Source organism: Miniopterus natalensis, chromosome 6, assembly GCF_054644295.1.
Source record: "Miniopterus natalensis isolate mMinNat1 chromosome 6, mMinNat1.hap1, whole genome shotgun sequence".
Classification (NCBI taxonomy): domain Eukaryota; kingdom Metazoa; phylum Chordata; class Mammalia; order Chiroptera; family Miniopteridae; genus Miniopterus; species Miniopterus natalensis.
In genome coordinates, this window is record NC_142086.1 from 82,982,072 (window position 1) to 83,006,821 (window position 24,750).

At 50.3% G+C, this 24,750-nt stretch overlaps 1 protein-coding gene across 1 annotated transcript in view; it reads right to left on the bottom strand.

Annotated features, from left to right (window-relative positions):
- The window catches only part of PCBP3 (poly(rC) binding protein 3), a 130,025-nt gene that overhangs the window by 21,086 nt on the left and 84,189 nt on the right, over positions 1-24,750 (bottom strand). Inside the window, exons 3-10 of the mRNA XM_016211878.2 lie at positions 13,375-13,529; positions 11,118-11,141; positions 10,125-10,157; positions 9,657-9,773; positions 8,529-8,660; positions 7,680-7,808; positions 4,095-4,169; positions 365-406 (exon numbers count right to left, since the gene is read on the bottom strand). Of these exons, the coding sequence (XP_016067364.1) occupies positions 365-406; positions 4,095-4,169; positions 7,680-7,808; positions 8,529-8,660; positions 9,657-9,773; positions 10,125-10,157; positions 11,118-11,141; positions 13,375-13,529 (707 nt within the window). The remainder of the gene's footprint in view (positions 1-364; positions 407-4,094; positions 4,170-7,679; positions 7,809-8,528; positions 8,661-9,656; positions 9,774-10,124; positions 10,158-11,117; positions 11,142-13,374; positions 13,530-24,750) is intronic.

The window sequence follows — 24,750 nt, forward strand, 5'->3', positions numbered from 1 at the left end:
TTGTGACACATCTCAGACCTGTTTGACAGCATGTCACCTCACTTCGTAGGTGCTTGTAAGACGCTGCTATTCCTGCCCATGGGGGGTGGGGGCGGGCGCTGGGGACAAGGAGTCCCCGTGAGTGGAGGAAGGCCCCCACAGCAGCAACGATCAAAACAATTTGACATCAGGCCAAGTCCTCCACGTGAGTAGAATTAGTGCTAAGAGGTTAGAGGTTATTCAAGGTCATATGGATACGACAGAGGTCAGGAACATTAGGTATTAATATTATTGCGTAATATTAATATTGTAGCAGTTCACAGCAGCATGCAGGTAGTAAATGGTAACGAGAAAAGGAGGGAAGGGAAACAAAGTGAAAACTCACATCTGGGTGCGGGATGGCATACTGTCCCTGGATCGTGTAGGCCTAGAGAGAGAAACACTGTCAGCTCGGGAAGTAGTGGCCCTCCCCTGCAGAACCTGCTTTCTCCTGGGTGGGACCTTCATGTGAACGGGCCCCAAACCTTCTGTTTACAGCTGTCCCCCTCCCAGGGCGCATCTCCATCTGCCCCAACCCTGTAGGACGAAGGAGAGTGACCTGGAGTCAAGCCTCGACAGCGCCCCTTGCTGGCTGGAGCCAGGGAGTTGTATCCCGCTCTAGAGGCCTGCAGTTAAGCCAAGTCAAAAGGGAGGGAGGGAAATGACTCACCCCTGAATGCTTCTAACGCCCCCCACCCCAGTTTCTTCAAAGAAAATATCTAAAAATGATCTGAACCCTGTTATAGTTTACTAATCATTAACCTTTTGATAATTTAACCATGAGAGTAAACACTTTTAGGAAATATTTACTCCAAGGAAACCAAACAAAAAAAGAAGCCTTTAAAAGGTGACACCACCAATTTTGCAAAAGTAAGAAAATGCACCCAAGTCAGTCACAAGATTGACCAGTTCATCTTCTAGCCTCTGAGGACAGGGTGGTTGTTCTGACTTGGGGGGTAGCACACTCATGGCACAACTCCCGGGAGGGGGGAGAGGGGGTCCCCAGACTTGTTTGGTATCATAGTTTCACTGGCCTTCAAGACAGTCACTGGGACCAGCTACAGTGAGTGTGGGGCCCTGCAGCCTCTCCCACCAGTCCCTACACAACCCCACTGACAGGAATAGGCCCCGCCCACCCCATCAATAGTCTACCAGCTAAGATGCTTCCAGAAACTCATGGCCAAAAAACAAACCACACAGAGTCAAGGGAGAGTAAAGACCAAAGACTTGCCATCAGGCCTCGGTGACGTGGAATGTATACACCAGCCCCAGGCTAGTTACACTCAGGCCTGTAGGCGTGGGCTGGCTCAGGTGTAAAGGGACATGGCTTCTAGCACCTGGCCATGTGGGGTCCCCATGTCATGTCCTAAGTGCACACCTGATGGCCACCCATGTGGGTTCCTGTGAATCCCAGGGAAACTTCAAGCCCATCAAGAGTCACTTCCATGGACCCCAAACTGAGGGTGGTTTCCAAGGTTCTGCCAAAAGGCAGGTTTTGCATCTGCTCAGTTTTCATCATAAACAGCTCTGCTTGGGAGTTAAAGACCAGCCAGCCATTGGACAGGGACCACAGGAGGAGAGGCCCCAGTCTGGCACTTCATGGGAAGTAAAGGAATCTTATCAGATAGAGCAAGTGTCTTGGGGAAAAGGCAGTGTGGTGCTGCCGGTGCTTGTGTTATGAGTCCGCAGGAGCTGTGTCTACACCTCACTTTCAGGGTTTTGAGAGGTGCCACCAGGCCATGGTCCAATATGTCACCAAACATACACTGACCTGGGACACATACTGCCCCCACAGAGCCAGGCAGGGTGACAGGCCTGGCTTGCTGCACCACAGCCCTGCACGTCTGAGTGGAAATATATATGCACCCTGACAGGGCAAGTCTTTGCCTCACATCTTAAGTTTCTGACTCATCTTCCCTTCACTTAGGTGGCTGTGGTCTTCAGTTCTGTTTAAACTGAGTGTGCGCATGACCGTCCCCTCTGGAGAGGTAGAGCAGAGGCAGACAGACAGATCAAGTGTTCAGCCGAGATGAAGCCTGTATCATCTGTTACCAGTTGGAAAAGTGGGAACAGCTTCTCTGTAGCGGGGTGCCTGCCAGACAAGCTGTAAACCTCCTCTGTCCCCAAGATCTCCAGGGGTGTGTCCCGACCACAGGCTTAAGTCGGTGTGAGATTCTCAGGCCACACGTCTCTGAAGTCCAGATCTGTAGGTGTCCTACGTGGGCAGTGTGTAGTCTGAATTTGGAGGGGACACCTCGCTGCCTTAGGTCTCATTTATATCCTCATTTCCGTGTCTGTACTGTGGTTCCTCTGCCTCGTTACCTGCAGTGTAGTGGTGACTCTCATGTGACTATGTCTCCCCACAGAGGACCAGGACTAGCCACTGGCTAGACGAGACTGTCCCAATGGCACAGGCACAGGGTTAAGATGTTAACAGCCTGGCGATAGCCTCAGGACAGGTGCCGATAATGACGGTGACTGAGAGGTGGGCCTACTGTCCTTGCTTTACAGATCAGAAGATGAGATGGATGGCGGGGTGCTGACCACAGGGCTTCCTGGACCCCTGTTTGTGTTAATATTAATGTGCCTCCCTTCTGAACACACTTCACCGAGTGGTACGATTGTGGGTTTTTTCCCACCTTAGGGTCAAGACCACACAAGTAACTAACCTGCTAGCCAACCACAACTGTGGGGGGAAAGAAAACAGACTTCTGAACAAGGTCTGCTGTGACTCCCCTCCCACCCCCATCCCCGAGGTTGGTGGGGAGAGGGGCACAGCCACGGGTCCTCGGATCCCGGCCTCTGGGCCTCCCTTTCCAATCTGGGGCTGTTGTAGGAGGATACACGAGTGTGAAGGTCCTTTGTCTGACTCAGGCAGAGGTCAGGGAAATTGGGAGACTGCCTGAGTTGGGCTGGGGAAGGGAGAGATGTCCCAAGTACAGACATCTGTGGGGCCTGCAGCATCTGGATGGGAAGCTGGGGGAACAAGTGGGAGCCACTACATCCCTCAAATGCTGTTCAAGATGTAGAAACACAGGCCCTGTCCTTCACCTACGATCAGATAAGATTCCTTTACATAGTAAAGAAAAACATGGAGAAATTTGTTATTTGCCTCTTTCCTTTCTTTTTTAATGATAAAGTAAAAAGTCATGGCTATTCCCCCCTGACCTAGATCCCCCATGGTAAGTCTATCTTAACTCTCCCTTGAACAAAGACACACATCACTGCCATCTGGACGCAGAGCTCCTCCAGGCACCACTGGCTGGGGGTTTACAAAGTCCATCCATTTACTGCAGCTGAGCGACCCTGAGGTGAGTGGGGCAAACCGAGCTCCTGCTCAGGCACCTCTGGGCACAGCTCCTCCTCAGCTCTCTCTAGGTCCTACTAAGTTAACTGCTGGTCTTGCATAAAATTTCTCTGTGACCCTGGCCTTCTAGGTCCCTTCCTGGAAGGAGAGCAAGGAGGACAGTGGCTCCAGCAAAACAACAGGTGTGTGAAGCGGACGGACACTCCCGCCTGCTGTGAATGGCAAGGCTCCTGTCCAGCCGGGCATCTCTTCCTTCATGTGCTCCTAGGAACGCATCTCTGGGAAGTTGGGAACATGTGTTTCAGGGGAAAATGGGACCCTAGCTCTTTCCGTCCTGGTTGTTTAAACCAGAAGTCATAAAAGTCACCTGCAATGCTCCTGGCCCTCCTGTCTAAACGTCTTAAAAACACCTGAGAACTAGATTTGAGCAGGCGCAGCCAGGCAGAACTGGTGTGAGCATGGAACCAGGGTCCTCCCGTGCCAGGTCGGGGAGATGTTTCTGGGGCTGACTCCACAGGGCATCTGCCTTGGCCCTTTCTGTCTGCTGGACACCCCCCAACGCAGCCTTTTACACAAGGCAACCCATGTCTACCCTGCTGCCCACTGCTGGTGCCTGGCAGCGGGCAGGAGAGCTCTGCGTCCAGGGCTCGAGGGGCGGGAGACGTGCACGTGAGAAGGGAGAAAACCTGAGTGCACTAACGGGCAGCGGCGGGGGCTGCAGTAAAAGGCTGAGGTTGGCAGTGGAGGCCGCGAGCGGGTCGGCTCTTACCTGACCACCTGCAAAAATGACAGGGGTGGAGGCGGGCTTTGGGCGGTAGGGAATGGTGGCACCTTTCGGTGGGGACTAGGAAAAGGGACAGGAGAGGAAGAGAGAACGTTAGACAGTCTGTAGCATGACAGTCATGAGGGTGGGGAGGCTTCCTTCCTGCGCCCGCCCGCCACTGTACTTCAACCTGCCCCGGTCCCCCAGTGCCGGAGGGTGGGGATGCCCCGGGGGGGAGGGCACCTGCCCAAAACCATGCCCTCACCCCGGTTTCCTCCAGGTCACCTCCCTCCTCCTAACCACTGCCCTAATCGCCCCACGTGGTGCCAATCACCCCAGCAGGACGCTGAGGAGTGTGGGTCTGTGAACAAGGCAAGAAGGAAAGACGTGACCCTGTCCTTGCCCGTGGGACCCCCATGCTGCACAGGTGGCCAGATGGCTGCCTCCAGGCCTGGGCACTGTTGCTCCACATGTGTGTTAGCCTGGGGCTGTCCTGAGAGAAAAACTCTCCCTTCCTCTTGGATCCTCTGGAAGAAGCTGGGCTGTGTGTGGCTCCACCATGGGCACTCCAGGCCCAGTGCCCCAGGGGCCTTGCTTGGCCTGTGGTGATGTCCAGCTGACATCATCACAGCAAAGTTAGAAACAAACAGTTTCACTATTTATAAAAGAAGCCATTTTTTTTAAAAAAAGCTTAGAGTCCAAATGAAATATTCCACAGTCATGATGAGGTTTGCTATAATTTCCTTTGATTATTTTGTGTCCAAAAATATAGGATTCTTATCTTCTGGTGACTGACCTTCTCAAGTTCCAGAAGTCTGCCCCAGACTTCAATAAGGTCAACCTAACACCCTGGTCAGAGGCAATCAGGCCCTCCTTGTCCCTCTGGTGGGTAGTCTTCCCTGGCTGCAGAGGCCACAGGCCAGGACAAGTGATAAAGTTGGGGGTTCCTGAGTCAGTGGCACCACAAGCCAGAGGCAGAGGAAGGGGGGCGAGGGAAGCCTGTCCTTGCTGGGAGTTCCGGAGGCCACGCCCATACAGGCCCAGCCCACAACCTGGACAGCTGGGTGACATCAGAGTGCCCCCACCCAAGACGCACAGCCCTGTGGATACAGCAGAATGGGCAGTAGCTTCAACTGTGCGGCCCAGGCCCCATCATACCTTGAACAGGTTGTGTGACCTTGGTCATGCTGTGACCTTGGCTGTGCTGTTTGACTTTAGTTGTACTGTGTGACCCTGGTTGTGCTGTCTGACCTCGCCATGAAGTGGAAGGGGTGCTGAGAGCGCCTGTGAGTGACCCCCGCTGGTGTCTGGGGTGTTTCTGCAGTTATGACTGAACACCTCCTGAAATGTCTTTGTACAAATCGGGGTTTACTGTGGTCTCAGACAAGACTGAGGGCTCACTGTGGAAAAATCGTGACTAAACCAAGACTGAATGAGTGACTGTTTCACTGCTTCAAGCAGAAGACTTAGGCCGGCTGCTGCACCCATCCCTGAGCTGGGCATCGAGCTATTCATGCCATCACTCAGCCCATCACCCCTGCTCCATGGTGCCCTCTGACCCCACCAATGGCAGCATCTGCAGTCCCAGTACTGTGAGCTCTTCCAGGCCATCTTGCTGATTCTGGCTTGGGATTCCTGATTCCCAACTTCCTCTGATGGAGGAGAGGCCGTCTGAGTACAGCTCCCCGTCCAGCTCCTCCCTGGGAACGGTGCAGCTGTGCGTGGTTCTCCGCTGGACCCCACCCAGCTCACCCTCACCCAGGGTCTTGGTGGTAATTTCAAGGGTGTGAGGTCCACCCCATAGCCACACCTGGGATCCTCTGGCCTTCTGCTCTATTTGTCCAGTTACTCTTCACTTACAAATGGACCCAACTCTTTCCAGGTGCAAGGAATCTTCCTCCCGAGGTAGGATGGCTGCTTCTGACCTCCGAGAGCTTCATTCATGTCACCAACAAGAACAAGGCGTTACCTCAGCTCAATGTTCATAATTCATATTTGTCATGTGTACTTCACCATTCACCGTCTACATAAGCCTCCAGCCATCAGGAAGGAGACAGGGCAGTTCCAGGCATGGCCTGGGGGGTGCTAGAGCCCCATAGTCAACGAAGGTTAAAGCTGCTATTGAGGGCTGCCTGACCACGAATGTGGCAGAAGCAATGCCACTTGGGAAGAGTTCTGAGGGGACCACGAGTTCTGTTCTGACCCTTGGATCGGGAATGTGGGCGGCTGTGCCAATACTGGAACTGTTCATATCACTCTGCCACCCTGAGGTGCCCACTGCTGCTTAACAGAGGAGCAACCACCAGCACTCAAGAGCCCCAGGCCTGTTGTCACTGCCCTTGTGGCCCCTCCAGTGTTCCAGCAGCCGGGGAATAAAGGGAATACCGCTAGCACCCATTGGGAAAACATCAGAACAACATTTAGAAAAATATTTTTGACTTCACAAAATATACTTCAAGAAAATAAAAACTATACAAATTTTTTAAAAGAGTTGGTCATGGGTTTTAACACCAAGTCAAGTACAAAAGAGAGATAAGCCCACAGCTGCCAGGGAGGCTTCAGTTCCCTCGGGAGATTGTTGTGGTGGGTACTCGAGCAGATCCTCAAAGCCAGGGACCGTGAGCATGGGGGAGGAGGAGGGGCCAGGCAGCCTGGCACCAGCACAACTGTTGGAACCTTTCATTTGAGGCAGGATTACTTCATTTTAGCTTAACTATTGATTGTTTCAATGACTCACTACTGATTGTTTCAATGACTCTGTTGCATTTTGGATGTTGGTTGAAATTTAAATCTCAGGGTTTTCCCCTCAAAACCTCAAGAAAGCTTTGTCTTGCTCAGTTGCACCTTCTTTGCTTCTCCTTCGGCTTTTAATCTTATTGTTTACTTCTCTGTCTTTACAATTTGGGCACTTTATGTGCTTTTCCTAAGTCCTGCCCTTTGTACCTTGGTGGGGCTCAGATGCCTTCAGCTGGTCCAGCAGGAGGAGTCTTGTCCATAGCAAGCAGCCTTTCCACCTCCAGTTCCCATCTCCAGCACAGTGCCTCCTCCAGTGCAGACCCCTCTCCAGCACAGACCCAGACCCTTCTCCAGTGCAGGCCCAGAACCCACTCCAGCGCAGACCCAGACCCCTCTCTAGCGCAGAACCAGACTCCTCTCCAGCGCAAAATCATTTCCAGAGGAGACCTGTCTCCACTGCAGACTTGCACCATTTTTAAGGCCCAACCCTTTACTAAAGGAACCTCACATCATGAACTAATAACTTTTCCAGTTCCAGAAATAAAGGGAGGGCACATGCCTCCCCCTGTGTTCTCTCCCCTGATATCCCAATGAAGATGATGGACCAGCCTTACAGGGCTCAAGCACCAGTGCTGTCCCATTCACGGCACCCAGCATGGCTTCCACTCAGATGGCCTTGGGCCTGGATCAGGGACCTGGATCACATTTCTGACACCTGGTCCCCACACAGCCCTGACCTCAAGAGTCCTCAGGGACCCTGAGGCACCAAAGCCTTTGCTGCCACCGATACTAAGAAGCCATAGCCAGCCTGGACTGAGGACAGGCCGGCCACAAGCATGGATGCAGAGACTGTACCTCCAGCATGACCACACAGATCTGCTTGACACACTGGATGATGGCGTCAGGAGTCCCTGAGATGGTCACTGCCCGCTCCGTGGAGTTGGGCAGCATGTCGCCGGCCACCTGGACCTGGGCACCTGTGGACTGGAGAAACTAGATGTTGGAAGGGGCATGGCAGAGAGAGGAGGAGGCAGCCACCCGACATTACCCCCATGCTGCCCCCTCCATGTGGGCCGGTCTGGGCAGCCAGCCCTCTGCATATTCCCTTGGGGAGCCCCGTGGGCACTTCTCCTCTGTCTCAGCCCGCTGCTATCCAGCACCGAGCTGGTGTAGAGTGAGCACCGTTGCCTAGGAGGCATTTTAACTGGTAGATAGGTATTTGCAGGAGACGAAGACAGAAAGGGAGTCCTTTTTTTTCAAATATGTGGAATTCTATCTCCTCTGTGGAGTTTTAGGTCACAGAGAAAGATGGATTCCAGATGGGCTTAAACTTTGTGGTCTCTTTCCTTAAAGGAATGAAGACTGGATGGCCGCCCTCCTTCTGGGAAGGAAGGATCAGGCTTTCCTTGAAATGCATGAACATGCGACTAGAGAGTCCGCAGCTCCTGCCAACTCTATCTCAACAGGGCTGTTTCCTATTCTTCCAGGAAACTGGGGGCAGAGACCACAAGGCCCTTGTGCAGAGCCTCTGTGCCCCAGAGCCACATGACTGAGGCAGGATGCTACAATCTGCTCTGTCCCAGGAGGTCCCTGCCTATCCCCAGTCGGGGAACACGCCCTCCTTGCAGTGCCTGACGCTTCTGCACATGCCTTCTTACCCACCCAGTGGCTCAGCACCCACCAGGCTGGGAAGGGTCCTGTTACCTCCCTGATCTCCTTGATCTTGGAGCCGCCTTTGCCAATCAGGGAGCCACACTGGCTGGCGGGGACCACCAACCTCAGCGTCACTGGGGGCTTGCTGGTGGCAGGGCTGTTGCTCATGGAGTTGATGATGTCCTGGGGATGGAGGAAGGTGTGCATGTTGGCTGACAGCCCATGTGTGAACACTGAGAGTGTGGATGGGAGGCTCTGCTCCAAGCCCTTGATGAGCCAGGGGGTAGGGGGCACAGGCCACAGAGACCAGTGGCAAGAGCCCATCCCTGGGAAGCTCCCAGTTCCCAGGGAAGAAGGTCAGTGTAGAAATGCATGCGCTCCTAGATGGAGGAACACACCCCCTGGAAAATGGCTGTGAGCAGAGAGAGGGTACAGCAGCCAGGCTGGGCTGGTTATAGAGGTTTAAAGGCCAAGTCAGGCTCAGAAGGACAAGGAGAGAGTGGTGGGATGGACAGAGGGGCCCACAGAGATGTGTCAGAACAGCCATGGTGCTGCTATGGATGGCGCAGGGCACAGATCAGAGGACACCTGGACTCAGGGCCTGACATTTGTCTTTAGGGCCTGGCAGAGCATGGGGGCATTTGGACAGACAGGATGACACATTTTTGACAGAAAAATGTATTCTCCAGCTTGATCAACCTCTGAATAAAAAACATGAAATGTATCTCTAAATAATTTTTGGCAATTTCAAATAATTAAAAACCCATAAAAACTTTAAGATGTGACTCACTGACACAAGAGCATAGGCATTCACGTGTACCCATAGGGGATTCACTCCTTCATCTGTGTCCCTTTATCTGTCCACATCAAGGCCAAGCTACCCTACCTGGAGTCGGCCAGTGGCTATAGAGGGATGAGGCCTGGACGTGCTGGCCAGGGCCTGAGGACACGTCAGTGAAATGGGCATGCATACCTGCTGACCTGACGAGGAAGACACTGCCCACTACCAGGTGGACCAGAGCAGGGAGAGTCCTGGGAAGCAGAGGAGGGGACAGTAGCTGAGAGAGGGTGTCCCGAGTTGGCTGGGCCGTGACCTTGTCCAGACACAGGGGAAGAGGTGTCCAAGAACCTGCTGGGTCCATCCCTGTCCACTGTTTATCTTGGACAAGTGCATCTTACCTCCTCAAACTTGTAGGCGATCATAGCAAAGGCCTTGAAGATGGCATCAGTAGGGCCCGTGATGGTCACAATTCTTTCTGGGCAGTTTCCCTCTGAGATATTGATCCGAGCACCACTCTAAAAGGGAGTTGAGCAAACCCCAGAAACTGGATTAAAACTGCAGGGCAAGTAAAGGGTTGGCTCCTCCCCCAACAACTGATGCAAACATACCCAGTGGGCCCCTGATGGGCACTAAACAGTAAAATTCTCTCTAGTACTGCCCTCTATGGTGAGATTTTAATTAGAGAAAGGACCCAAGTGGCAAGTAAGGATGCACTTTGCCCATGACAGATCCTGAGGGAAGTGCTGGGGTGTGGGTGTTGAGGGGAAGGGGCCTCCGTGCTGCTGAGGGCCCCTCCTCCAGTGTAGTGACTGCAGCGGCCCTCCTGCCCATCGGAGACAGAACGCAGCTGATGCACGCAGACTCACCTCTTCACGCATCTTTTTCACAGTTTCTCCTTTCTGGAATAAAGATTTAGACAGTAGGGAGAAGAATCACTCAGGGGTCCACTGCAGGCAAGCAGAGGGTTTGTTGCAGCAACATGGGGTGTCAGAAGCCCCCTGCACCCCCATGTGCCCCAGGGGGAGCAAGCAGCAGCTCCTCAGAAGCAGGGCTCCCTACCAGGTGCTGTCCAGAGCCTGACACACACCGTGCCTCACTGAGCCCTCAGCACACCCAGCGGGTGAGCCCACAGAGGAGGAAACCCAGGTGCTCACCCAGGGGCACGAGGCTACGAAGGCAGATGGGCTGGGACCTAGGGACCTGACTGGGCACCACACTTGGCCAGGGCACCTGCTCCATGAAGTAGAGAAGGGAATACGCCCAGGTCACAGCTGTCCCCGTCTTCATCACAGGCAAAGCAGGACCAGGACCACGGGGGTGGGGATGGGGAGATCCCCTGAGGCACATGTGGAAAGAGCTGGACTTTGAGCACTGAAGGTGCCCCCACTGCACAGGGACCACATGGGATACCAGGGACCCTGAGGTGGTCAAAATGGGACCAACAGGAGGGCGGTGCCTCAACCCTGATCTCTCCTATAGGCACGGGGTCCAAATCAGTTGTGACTTTTCCCCAGGAATGTTTCTTCTATTTTGGAATGAAAATGCAAAGAGACTCACTAACACTCACAGAGGTAGGTGACCACCCTAAGGAATGGAAGTAAAGAAATTCTTACTGGGCTCTCATGCCTAGGAGGAAGGTCTGGCCACCAGGGTGGTGGGAGGTGGTGCTGCTGAGTGACCAGCTGGGAACCAGGGAACAGGATGCCCTCAGACCAGCCTCATAGTGTTGGCTTGAGAGTGAGAGTCTTGGGATTCCCCTGGGATCCTTACTGCATGGAGAAGCTGTCGCCCTGTGGGCATCCTCCCCCCACCCCAGCACAGAAACCCCAATAGAGGCAGAGAGTTTGCTTAATAATTACCTTCCCGATGATGCTTCCAACTTCCTGTAGGAAAAATCATAGAAAGCTGATGTTACACAGCAGAAGGAGAAAAGAAGCCCCTGTGACAGACACTGTTATGAGTGAGGAAGGGACATTTAGACAGTCATGAGAGGGCCTGCAGGCTCTATGTCTGGAGGGTCCCTCTGTGCCCATCCGGCCACTGCTGCCCCTGGCCCTGCTTCTGACTGACAGAGCGGAGCAGAGGAGAATGGCCAGCGGCTTTCCAGCTAAACAAGTCGGGAGGCACACTTAAGGACGAAAGGAAACCCTGCAAGAAATAGGCGAAAAACAAAACCTCCCTCGATTCTGTGATGTCAAGAAAAGTACTTAACCTTCTAAAAAGGTACCTTGAACTCACCACCACCGTTCTAAAGCCTGGAGCCCATGACCGTTTGGACACATGGTCCCGGCCAGGCCTGCTCATCACAGCACCTCCCTGCCTGGGACAGACCCACATGGTGCTACCGTCCATCTCATGAAGGCAGGGCCAGCCCACTCCCAGCTGCAAAGAACAACATCTTTCCAAATAAAACTCACTGTGCTCATCACAACAAAGTCCTCAGCAATTATGACATTTCCACTAGGCCATGGGGAGGGCGTGTGCAGTGGGGACTAGGGCAGCGAAGGGCAACTGGGCACAAAGGAGTGACCCCTCTGGTGGTTGGTCAGGGACCTCACCTCCCATGGGCAGGGTTTGGTGCTTGTTGTGACGGCTGTAGCTAGAGGTAGATGCCATATAACTGACCCCAAAGACTGCTTGCCATGGTGTACACCCAGCTTCCACAGCCTTGACCAAATGCCACTGCCAGCCAAGGGAAGGAAAGGCTGGTGATCATCTCTCCATCACAGAAAGGGATGCTCTCAGTATGAACATTCCATCTGGAAATCTAGGGTGGGCAGAGCCACAGGCATACGGCAGAGCTTTTGCCAGCCCCCTGGCAGAAGGCCACGCACATCCTGAGAGTCAGGCTTCTCATGGCACAAACATGGGACAGTGGAGGAGCTAGGATGGACTCTGTGCCATTGGGGGTGTGAACTGCTGGGGCCCAATCTAGAGAGCTCAATATGTAAATAAATATGCAAGTGTATGTGTATGCTTGTGTGTGTGATAATACAATATTCACACAAGTACATGCACACACAATATTCATAATAGGCACACATGTACGTTTCCCAGCTCTGTCATGAACTCATAACAGACCAAGGGTGGTGATCACCCCACATGCCCCGATCTGGGCCTCAACCACAATCCTCCCCTCAAACAAGTTAGGCTTCTTTGGAGAAATGGCTGATTCCAGGACTTCAGCAGGGAAAGCACAAGATGAGTAATAAGCAACGTTTTGAGCCAGAAGCCAGGCAGTGCTGTAAAAATGATGGGCCACATCAAAGGGACATAAAAGCCAGCCTGGAGGGGCTCCCACTGGCCAAGTCATGAACAATATGAGCATCAAAATGGGTAATGACAGAATGGGGAATAATCGAATAAAACCACCACCGAGTCCAGGCAGACATGAACAAGTGGACGAATGAGTACACAGAAAGCCTGCTGACCAGGGAGGTATCTACATAGTGTCTACGTAACAGTGGGAGAAAAGCAGCTCTAGGTGGAGACACCTGGCAGGTCTCTCTAACTAGGTGATTGGTAATGGGACACCCTGAAGTCTGGGCCACCTGAAAGGAAAGCTTCTGTGACTTTCCTGCCAACAGTGAGGAAACATCAGAAAAAGCCAACATGAGGAACATTCTACAAAAGAACTGGACAGAAACGTTCAAAGGGGAAAGGCCAAGAAAGACCAGGGCACGTCCTCCAGGTTGAAAGATGCTGGAGACATGAAAAGGACATGGAGTGGGAGGCCACCTTGGGGCGCCCTGTTAGGAAGAGCAGTGCTGGGATGACTAGGACCGTGAGTGGAGTCTGTGGTCAGGTGCCAGGACAGATCAGCATCACTGTCCTGACTTGGTGCAGGTGGTGATGAGAATGCCTGTGCAAGTAGAAAATACACACGAAGGTACTTGGTGATAAAGCAGCAGCTCGGCAGCTTATTAGTTTTGACTGGTTCCAGGAGAAGTGTACTTTAGGCTGGACTTCTCCTGCTCTGTAAGTCTGAGATTGCTTAGAATTTAAAAAAGCATGACACAAAACAAAGGCTCCAGCCATGGGTGGGACCTCCCTTCCTCCCAGCTGGTCTGATTCCTTCTGAGGAGAGTGACAAAGGCAAGGCTTGTGCTTCTGTACCTTTCCATGCATCAGCAGGCGGATTGTCAGGGTCACGTTCAGGCCACCTTCTGAGACCTTGGACTCCATCTTTCTCCAAAAATGCAGCTGGGGGTGGTGGCTTAAGGTGCCAAGGGTGCAGTGAGGAAGGACAGATGGGGCCCAGATGGTGTCACCTGGAAAGAGAAGGCACAGCTGCTGCTAACTGAGAACATCAACGGCCAACACACTGGGGATGGCCTGGCATCTGGAGGAGTAGGAGGCTGCTGGTGAGAGGTGGAGGCTCAGGGAAAGGCTTCCTGGGGCATTGGTGGAATGACCTGCTGGGCATGGGGTACAGGGCAGTGGGGGAAAAGGGGCCTCAGGAAAGCCCTCCAGGGACAGATCCGGCCCCACTGCCCAGGAACTGCATGACAAGTGCAGGTCATCTAGCCCTCCGACCTCAGTTTCCGCCTCTGTAACAAAGGAACAGCTCTTTTAGGCACCGGAGGGGAAGCAGGGTCACCCAGTAAGCCCTGGGGAGGGGCCCTGGGCCAACCCTGCAGGACAGCACGACAGGCCTCCAGGAGCTACCACCTGCCCCGGTGCATACCTGAAATTGTGCCAGAACAATGAAGGACCCGGCTTTGGAAGCCATGAGAGGGACCGAGGGCTTGCTCTGCGAGATCCTCATATACTAACCCACGTTTAGTCCCTTTACTAATGACATCACATTGCCTGTGTGGCTGCCTAAATCCTTCAGGAAAAAAAGTCCTGTGAAACCTGCATGTCCCCATGCACCCCCAGGCTGTCTGGACATTGGCCCTATGATGTAACCTGTAAAGATGAGAGGCTCTGTCCACACACAGGAGAGACTACAGGTTAAAAAAGCAAGCTTTTCCTTTCAACGTACAGGTTTTTATCAGGCAAAAAAATGATTTTTTCCTCATCAAAATACTTCTGTTAAAAATATGCTAAAAGGAAAACACACAAAAAAAGCACAGAATTAAAGTACATCCCATCACCTATGTGATATATAGGGGACACCTGCAAAGGGCATCCCGGGCATGGGCAAAACGACAGTTACTAATTCCAGTTCTGCATTAATAAGCATTCACATTGAAAATATATTTACAGGCAACTTCAACACACTCTAACTACTAGTTCTAATTATTCATAATTAGAACATTCAAATAGCAAGGATTTTAACATGAATGTATAATACACAGCAAGAGAATTTAAAAAATCATCCTTCCATACGAATGTCCTCTGTCCTCACTGTTCAGTACACTAGCCACTAGCTACATGTGGCTATTTACAGTTAACATAAAAAATTCACTAGCCACATTTAAGTGTTAAGGAAACAGCCTCGTGTGGCTGCTGGCTGCATATGGAGGAGCACCGATAGAGAGCGTTTCTGCCACCCAGTGAGGGGGGCAGTGCATGTGGACACTCGAGAGGAAAGACCCCGGAAAGGAGAGGAGGCTCTCCTCTAGTGACTGGTGTGGCATCAGAAAAAAGCACTCCTTCCTGCAGAGGCGCCCTGCACCAAGCCCTTCTCACTCCAGTATGTGGAAGGCTGAGTTCCCAGCACCCTAAACTGAATCTCATGGTGCCAGGCAGGGGTGCCAGGCAGGGGCGCCAGCCTCCTTTTTAATTAGAAACACCTCCTCCTGTGTCAGGGGGACAGCGGGGCCCTGCAGCCATCTGTTACGTAAATGTTTCCAGCCCGTGGTAGAGAAAGTGGGTCAGTGAGTGCCAGGGGTGCTGCAAGCTCCAGGCTGTCGACTGCCATCAGTCACACAGGCCAGTGAGCTGCTGCAGAGACCAGCACCTTACTTCATCACATGCCAAGAGTGAGTGTCACAGGGCTCTCTGCAGACTTGTGGGAACAAGGAGCAGTCCACAGCAGTGGTTAGGGTCGCCTGTGACTCAGTATCCTTGACCCTGACGAGCCTACCTTGTTCCAACTGGAGAGCAGAGCCAGCCAGCGAGTAGCATGGGGCAGGTGGCTTCCCCGGGACCGTGGGCCTCTCGGTAGGCGTGCAGCCATCCTCTGGCTGTACTGCCAGGCCCCAGGACACCTGCTCATTTCAGGCAACCCCGAGAGTGCCCAGGCCTTGCTCCCACCTCAGGGGCTGCCGCTGCCTAGGAACGCACAGGAGCAAGTGGGGGAATCAAGGGGAAGCAGCAGGTGGACTCCTGTGGTCACGGTCACCCAAAAAAGTCAGTAGGGCAGCAACAGCCTTCAGGTGCTACATTTACCTTTAAGGGTTCCTCCTGATTTTCAAAGACTTGCCCTCTGATGCCAGGTTGGAGAGAATTAGGAGGGATAGAGGCAGGTTTTGTGAGATTGTAATCCTGTGTCTAGAAAAAACCTCGATGTACTTAAATGTTCTTCCCACACCTGTGCCCCAAGGCCAAGGAGGACTTAAAGCAACAAATATTTGTAGCTATTTCAAAGTACTGCCACAAGCATGTGTGGGGAGACTAAGGTGTGGCCTGTTTAAAATCACAAAGTGAGTTAAAGGGAGAGCTAGGTCTCAACACCACCGTAAATCCTTTCCAAGAGTAGTGTCTGAAAGGAGAGAGGGAAAAGATGGCTGTGGAGCACTGGGAAATGAAGGGAGGAGTTGACGTGACACTGGGGTGAGCAGATGGCACGCCCACATCTCCACACTGCCTGCTGGGAGTGCCGAGTCTGTCTGCAATAATGACCACATTTTCTGGTCCTTGGCTCTTCTGAAAGCCAGTATGTGGCTGGAGGAACCCTCTGAACTAGGTCTGTAGAGAGCCAGGCACTCAGATCCTCATGCTCTTATCTGGGCCATGTCTTTGCAAACAAGGCATCGGGAGAGAGGTGGGGAAGAAGGCCTTACAAAAGATAAGATACCTCAGGCTTTATGTGACTTAATGATTCTTCTCCAGTCAAAGGAAACCAAACAAAGGGCACTAGCTGTTCCTGACAGCTCTGGGGAGCTGGCCCCATAGCCCCTCGGAGCTTTCCTTTCGATATTCCACCTCCCCCTACCCCAACACCACTGTCTCCAGAGATGAAGCAGTCCCAGGAAGGTACATTCAGGAAGCAAGCACATAAGGGCGATTTGACATGCAAACTTTATAATCATCCCCTGTATAGAGTCTTTCCACATGTGTAAAACACTCATTTGGATTTAAAAAGTCAGCTTCAATGGGTGGCTCCGTGACAGGGCTGAAACTGCATTTAGGAGGTGGTGGGAGGGTGCATGTGATGCCAAAGTCACTGCACAGGAAAATTCTGCTGCTGAGCAGGCATTTATAAGGGGAAGACACCTGAGAATGCTTGGCCCCTCCTGGGAAGCTTGGTGGAGCTACACAGCCCCCCTAATGTGGCACAGCCTGCCCTAACATGGTTTAGCCCACCTGGATATGGCACAGCAGCCCACTGTGACACAGCCCACTCCAGTGTGGCACAGCCAGTCCGGATGAGGCACAGGAGACGGGCGTCAAAAAACAGGGCCTGAGCCTGCACTGGCTGCTTTCACCCAGCTCCTTCCTCCACATAAGTGCAAGAAACAGATTGAAATCTGCCTCATAGGTAATTGGTAATTAGTAACTGTTAATTCAACAAGTATTTCCTTGGCAATTACTAAGCTGCAGGCAGTGTGCTATACTACAAGGATAGATAAACTAGACGAACTGTCAAGAAGTCATTATGGTAACAGTGACGGGAGAAATAGGAGCCAGAACAGGAGGAGGGCCCACAGAGCCCTCCTCCTCACTTGGTGGCTCAGTGCTCACCTGGTGACCCAAAGGACTAACATGGGAGACCCCCCCTCCCCAATGTGAAGCCCTCTGGGAGTTAGTCACAGGCCAGGATGTGTCCTCAGGAAGCAGCACTTGGGACTGTGAGGGCTCCTGGGGGAAGCTCTGAGAAGCACTATTAGCCCTACTTTCCAGAACTGCTTTTCTCCTTGAGAAAAAAATTGGGAAGGGGCAGTGAGCTGGCGGAGGGGGGCTGCAGACTGCGGGAAGTGATGGGGTGAGACGTGGAGGGACAGGGAGACTTGTGACCATATGGCCCAGGGTGGAGGAGGGGGGATAGTTTTCACAATGGAACACCACTCAGCCATAAAATGGAACAAATTATTTTTGCACTCAACAACTGGAGTGAATCTCCAGAGAATTAGGCCAAGAGAAAAAGTCAATCCCCAAAGGTTATACACTGTATAATTCCATTTATATAAACTTCTTCAAATGAGAAAATTATAGTAATGGAGAGCAGATTAGTGGTTGCCAGGGGCTGAGGAGGAGGTGTGGACAGGCACAAAACGCTTGCGGCTGTGAAAGGGCAGCATGGGGACCCAGTGGCGATGGAATGACCTGTGTCTTGTCTGTATTGGTGGTGAGAGGACATCCTGTGCCATCAGCCATTCTGGGTGTAGACGGAATGTTTGGGTACACACAAAGGGTACCCATGACCGTGAGGGTTGCTCTAGCCTGTGTCACCCAGCCCCAGTTTGTGGTGGCAATGTGATGGTGCCTCCAAACATCACAAACAAAAAGAAAAAGAACTCCCAGCCCTTCCTGTGCCGAGCTGAGCCAGCCCTTACAGGGTGGGCCCTGCTTGCCTCAGGGAGGCGCTGAGACTCTGCACCCATTCCCTCCAGGGCAGGCAGGGGAGCGCAGGCCTACTGCCTGACCCTTCTTGTCGCAGTGCTCAGAGGACGTGGCTTCCCTACAGTCAAGTCACACTGTGGCCATCAGCTCTTGCTTTGGACCACATGGAGGAGGCACATCTTGCCTTACATCACCAGTGACCTTCCAGAATTTCAAATCAGGCCGTCCTCCCCTTGCTGACACCCTTGGGTATCTTCCAAGTGCCTATGTAATTCAATGGAGGTTCCTTCCCACCAAGAGTGCTGCCCCCAGGCCTATAGGTGCCAACCCCCTCTGCTGAACCCCCACCCAGCCCCACTGGCCTCCCTTCCTGTGACAGGCTGAGTTCTCCTGTCTGCTGCCTGGGGCCTTCTGCTGAGGGCACTCCCTGCCAGGCCTCTACCTGCACTCCCTAAATGCCAGCGGCCCATCTCTCCTGGGCCCTGGCCTCCCCCACAGCCCTACTGCACTGTGGGCAAAGGACACGTTTATCTCCTTTATTCAACATTGAACCCCCAGTTCCTAACACCATTCTGGGGTCACAGGAGGGCAGGAGCAAACTCAGTACAGATTTAAAGATTGCGTGAATACATATAATGAGCACCTAGCCCAGCTCCATTCCCATGGCCTCGCAGGCCATTCTGAATCAGAGCTTAGCGATTTTTAAACTCAGATACTCATGAAACGGCCAAGATCACATTTCCATTTCTCCCTGTCCTCTCATCTCCTTATTTATTCACTTGGTCACGGAGGGTTTGCTGGAGGCTTCTGTGTGCTAGGGTGGAAGGGGCTACCTGGGGGCACACTCAGCTGCAGGCGGCAGACCACCCAGCTGGCCAGGCAGAGCGGGACCCCTGGGCTTTCCCAGGGAAAAGGGGAGCTGTTCCCACATTCAAGCTAGATGACCTTCCCCTTCACCCGGGCGCAGTCTGATTTGCAAACCCACCAATTCCCAGCAGAGGGCAGAGGAAACACGCATAAAGGCACAGGTCTTGTTAAGGCCAATAAAAGGGTGCAGAAAAATATCAAGAAATAAAGAAGGAATCGCGCCCCAGAAAACAAAAAAAGGACCACCGCACCCTCTAAATTCTTGAAATAAAGGACTGCTTTTGTCTGTCTGTATTTGAGCTGGTTCAATTTGAAAGGCTTATAGTTCTGTTGTCAGTTTCACTGGTTTCTGGTTTTTTTCCCCATTATTTCCTCCTTCTTTCCTTCCCTTTCCCTTTCCCTTTCCCCTTCCCCTTCCCCTTCCCCTTCCCCTTCCCCTTCCCCTTCCCCTTCCCCTTTCCTTTCCTTTCCTTTCCTTTCCTTTCCTTTCCTTTCCTTTCCTTTCCTTTCCTTTCCTTTCCTTTCCTTTCCTATGGTGGCAACTTAGATAGTTTGGAAGCCTTTGCTCATGTTAGTATTTCATGCTATAAATCTCACTAAAGGCACTGGTTTACTTGTACCTTACAAATTTATGTATATGAGTTCAAAGTATTTCCTCATTTCCTTTGATACTGCATCTTTGACCAGCACATGATTTAGAGGTGTGTGTTTTAATTGTCAGGTATCTGGAAATTTTCTAGTTATCTTTGGTTATTGATTTCTGGCTTAATTGCACACTGGACAGGAAATACACTTTTTATTATTTCAATCATTTTAAACCTATTAGGTTGTCATTCTTTTGCACAGAATATGGCCCACTTTGGTGAATTTCCTGCGTGTACACAGACCACGCGCGCCTTTCTGCTGCTGGTGTGAGATCTAGCTGGTGGGCTGTGCTCTGTCCTGACCTTCCGTCTCCTGGTTCATCAGTTACCGAGAGAGCAGAGTTGAAACTTTCAACTATAATTGTGACTTGTCCTTTTCTTCTTTCCATTCTATCAGTTTTTGTTTCATGTATTTTGAGGCTGTTATTTGACATATATGTACATTTGGGACTAATGTATCTTCTTGAACTGATCGTTTCATATTCCTGCAATGTCCTTCCTTATCTCTGGTCATTTTCCTTGTCTTGAAGCCTGATATTCATGACACTCATGTAGCCACTCCAGCTTTCTTTTGACTAGTGTTCACATGACATCTTTCTCTGTTCTCTAACTTTTAACCCACCAACAGCACTGTATTTCACATTGGTGTCTTGTTGACTGCACAGAGATTGATCTTTTTTTTTTATCCACTCTGATTATCTCTCACTTTTAAATGGTCTCTTTACACAATTTACTTTTTTATATTTGCAGATTTAATACTTATCAACTCTAATGTATGTATATAGGTGTGTGTACACAATTTTGAAATAATTTTAGATCCCTGAGTAGTTGCAGAAGTCATACAGAGCTTCTTACCCTTCCTTACCAGCTTCCACTTGACATAACTGCAGGACATTATCAAAACCAGTGCCAGGCATGGGTAAGACCCCATTAAACTGCCCCAGTTTTTACACACCCCTTTGTTTATTTGTTTGTCATGTATAGGTCTGTGAAGTTGTATCTTATATATAGATTTGTCTAACCACCTACACAAGCAGGATCAGCAAAAGAGACTCCTGTATACTATACCTTTATAGGCACTCACTCCCTCCAACCCGGATCCCAGGCAACCACTGATCTGTTCTGCATCCCTATACTTCATCATTTCCAGAACTTTACATAAACTGAATTAAGGATATGAAAATGGCCTGTTTGCTCTCTACATAATAATGCTCTCTAGAGCTGCCAAGTTGTTGGACATAACAGAGACTTGTTGCCCAGGAGCATTCCACTATAGGGTGCACTACAGGCTGTGTGTCCAGTTACCAGGAAGGACATGTGGGTAGATTCCAGTTTTTGTTGTTTACAAATAAAGCAGCTAAAAACAACAGTGTGCACACCTTTGTATAAACGTTAAGTTTTCATTTTTGTGATAAATACCCAGGACTGTGATCACTGAATTGTATGTTAAGTGTATGTTTAACTTTATAGAAAACTGCCAAACTGTGTACCTGAGCAGCCACACCATTTTCCATTCCCACCAAGATAAACCCAGTGGCACTGCATCTACGCCGGCACTTGGGACTGACAGTGTTTCCACTGTAGCCATGTTAATAGATGGCAGTGAGATCTGGCTGTGGCTTAGTTTGTTTTCTCCTAATAGTGAAGGATGCCGAACACCTATTTATGTGCCATTTCCCACCCACCCGTCCTGTTTGGGGAAGTGTCTGCCCCAGTCTTCTGTCCATTTTCTAACTGGACTATTTGTTTTCTTACTGTGGAGTTTAAAGAGCTCTCTACATACTGGGGGTACAGCCCTTGTTGGATGTGTTATTTACAAAGACTTTCTCTGAGTCTCCAGTTTGTCTTTTCAGATCTTAACAGGGTCTTACACTGATCAAATGTTTTTGTGGACCAAGTGCAATTTCTCAATTTTATCTTTTATGGCTTTTGTTTAAACTCTTATCTTTTATAGATTGTCCTAACTCTTTTTCCTACATTTTCTATTGTTTTACATTTTACATTTAGATATTGATCCATTTTGAGTTAGTTTTTGTTCAATGTACAAAGTTTAAGTCAAGGTTTGTAGGTTTTTTGGTTAGTTTTATTTTTTTATATAGATATCCAATTATTTCAAAATCAATTCTTGAAAAGACTGTCCTTTCTGCACTAAATTGTTTTATTACCTCTGTCAAAAATCAGTTGTCCATACTTGTGTGGGTAAATCCTGGGCTCTGTTCTGTTTCATCTATGTGTTATCATCGTAATTATCTAGTTATTAATGTTAATAATAGGAAAAGAGTAAAGGAGAGGTCAGACATTATAAGCATGGTCATCTGGGCAGCTTCACTAGGAAGCTACAACTTCATAGTCCCCAGGGAACCACAGGTCCATTCCCTGCAAATCACTGGGGGAAGGGTTCACAAAGGGGGAGATAGGAGCATGCACATTAAAGTTGGGGTGACATAGGGAAGGTGCTTGTCTGCCAGTCTGGCCTGGGAAACAAATATCATTGGCCAGGAGGGTGGAGCCAATGCAAGCATGCAAAATCCTGAAGGTTTACTTGGTAAAGCTCCCAGTTATAATCCCCAAAGAATTCTCTCTCTGATGCTCTTGCTTCGCTCCTGCTCCCTTGCACTCTCTTCTTCAGTGACCCGCACTCCCCTGCCCTGTGGCCAGCAGTGCCATGCAGACCCCACATGCAATGGACTGCAGCTGGGAAGACAAGCTAACCCAGCCAGATTAGGGACTGGACTGTGCTTTAATATGGTGCAGAAACTCAGGGCAGTGGCCTTAAGCCTGGCACTGCCAAAATAAGACTGGACTTTTTCCGTGGCAAGATGGAGGGAGATGGGACCTTGGAGTGGAACTCCCTTAATTTTACATTATCAATAAAGCTTTCCATGATACCTCATCCTCCTGTGGGGGGATCTCAGGAAATTATTTTCCTTGTGGAACCCCAAGAACTCCACTTCCACCGGTAACAGGTGAGGACACAGAGGGCACCCCACGGATACCATATGTATGTACTTATCTGTGCACCAATATACAATGTCTCTATTACTGTAGTTTCAGAGTACCTTAAAATTACTACAACTTTATTCTTCTCAAAATTCACTTGGATTAACTAGTTCCTTTGTGTTTTCATGTACATTTTAAAGTCATATTGTTTATATCTACAACCACCCCTGCTGGGATTTTGATAGGAATTGCATTAAACTTATAGATATATTTGGGAAGCATTAGCATCTTTACTATGTTTAGTGGCCCAATCTATGAACACAGGATGTCTTTTATTGATGTCTTCTTGGATTTATCTCATCAGTGTTTTGTAGTTTTCAGCATACAAATTCTGTGCATATTTTGTAGATGTATAGCAAGTATATATATAACTTTTGGAATTCCCATAAATGGTGGTGTGTTTTGAATTCTGGTTTCTGATTGTTCACTGATTGCATATAGAATATTATTGATCTTTGTATGTTGACCTCTCATTCTTAAGCAAGTGAACTTGCTTATTAGTTCTAGGAGGTTTTTGTGGCCTTAATGGGATTTTCAATGCAGGGGGTCACGTCATCTGCAAATACAGACAGCCTAATTTCCTCCTTCCAAATCTGTATGGCTTTTATTTCCTTTCCTTGTCATATCGAACTGGCTAGAACTTGTAGCACACTGTTTAATAGGAATGATGAAAGCAGACACCCTTGTCTTGTTAATGATTTTAGGAGGAAAGCATTATTCTTTCACCATTAACTAAGATGTTAGTTTATAGGTGTAGCTTACTCCATTTTGACCAGAACCAAAACCGCACTTGATCTTTTACAATGATTAAATTGGCAAAATCTGTTTATAACCAGTACTACTTAGTGAAATTCTGATAAAACAAATTTTCCAATCATTCTTTTTTAAAAGAATATTCAAATCAACATAATTCTAGTAAAATAAATATTGTCATAATAAGACGTATAGCTGTAACAGCAGCGGGAGCAGTAAATGGTGCATGTGTCCTGGGTGCTGTTATATAGGCAAACCCCTTTGTCCTAAGGCAGGAGGGACAGGGCCATCTCTGTTTACATATGAGATAAAGTGGGGTTGCGAACTGAATAATAACCAGCTGGTGCCAGAGCTCAGGCTCCTGACCACCAGACAGGTAAACCCTATTTTCATGCTAGTCAAATATAAAAACCAATGAAGATATTTGTTTCAGACTTGAAAGAGTCTCGTGGTTGAAAGTGGTATGTAACTTGCAAGTTGTAAGGCTTTTTCCAGGGTGGGGTGGTACAGTAAATAGGTTTGGATATTGAAGTAGAAGCAGTTTACAGCTATCTGGGATTTACAACAGCATTACACTCCTGGCAAATGCACTAGCCTGTTCTCTCCAACATGAGATTTCTTGCCCAGAGAAGGGAACAGAAGTCCTGCTGGCAGACCAATACCAAGGCCCGCATGGCTGCAGTGAGTGCCAGTTGGGGCCCCTATCAGCTGTGCTTTGTCTGGGGCTATACCTGGGCCTCAGCTGTCAGGGGGAGGTGGCTATGATCAGAACCTCGGGGGACAAGCACACACTTGATTTATTGTGTTTAACAGCTCAGTGCCCCATCAGGCTGCAGGAGCCGTACAGCAGAAACCGACAGAGCTTATTAGCTGCTTTCTGCTCCTTGAGAGACTCACAGTGCAGATTGTGTCCTTGGGGCCATGGAAGGGCGGGGAGCTCTGTCCTGTAATGCTCTTGCCAGTCCCAGTTAGCACTGGAAAGATGGTTAGGGCTTATCCAACCTGACTTCAGCGAGCATTCTGCACAGCCTGCTGGCTTGTCACTTGTGTCCACACAGATAAACATGATGGGGCTGGGGAGCCAGCGGCCTGCCCCGCTTCCCTCCCTGCTCAGAGGCCCCAGCATGCTGGCCTCATGTCGGCAGCAGCGTGGAGCTTTTCTCTTTCAGGCAAGGTGTGGGCTTTCCCCAGTCCTGGCTCTGAGAAAGTGCCCGGGTCTAGGGTGTGACCCACCTCAGAGTATCTCTAACAGATATTTCAAGTGCTTCAACCACATGTTTAAGGTGAATAACATGTGGTTGAATAAGGTGAAGAAGGTCTGCTGTGGAGACAAAGTAGGCCTCCCTGAGACCTGGGTCTGGCCTGGCTCTGCCATCTCCGCCTGCCCCTGCTGCGATGAGCTCCTGTGCCTAGTACCCGCACACAGGAGGCGCTCCGTCTGTCTGCACACACTATCTTCCCACAGACCCTCTGGCCATAGTGGGAGGCCAGCTATGGCAGGGGCATTCAACTAAACGTTCAGTTCTTACCAGGAGCCTAGCACCAGGCAAAGACA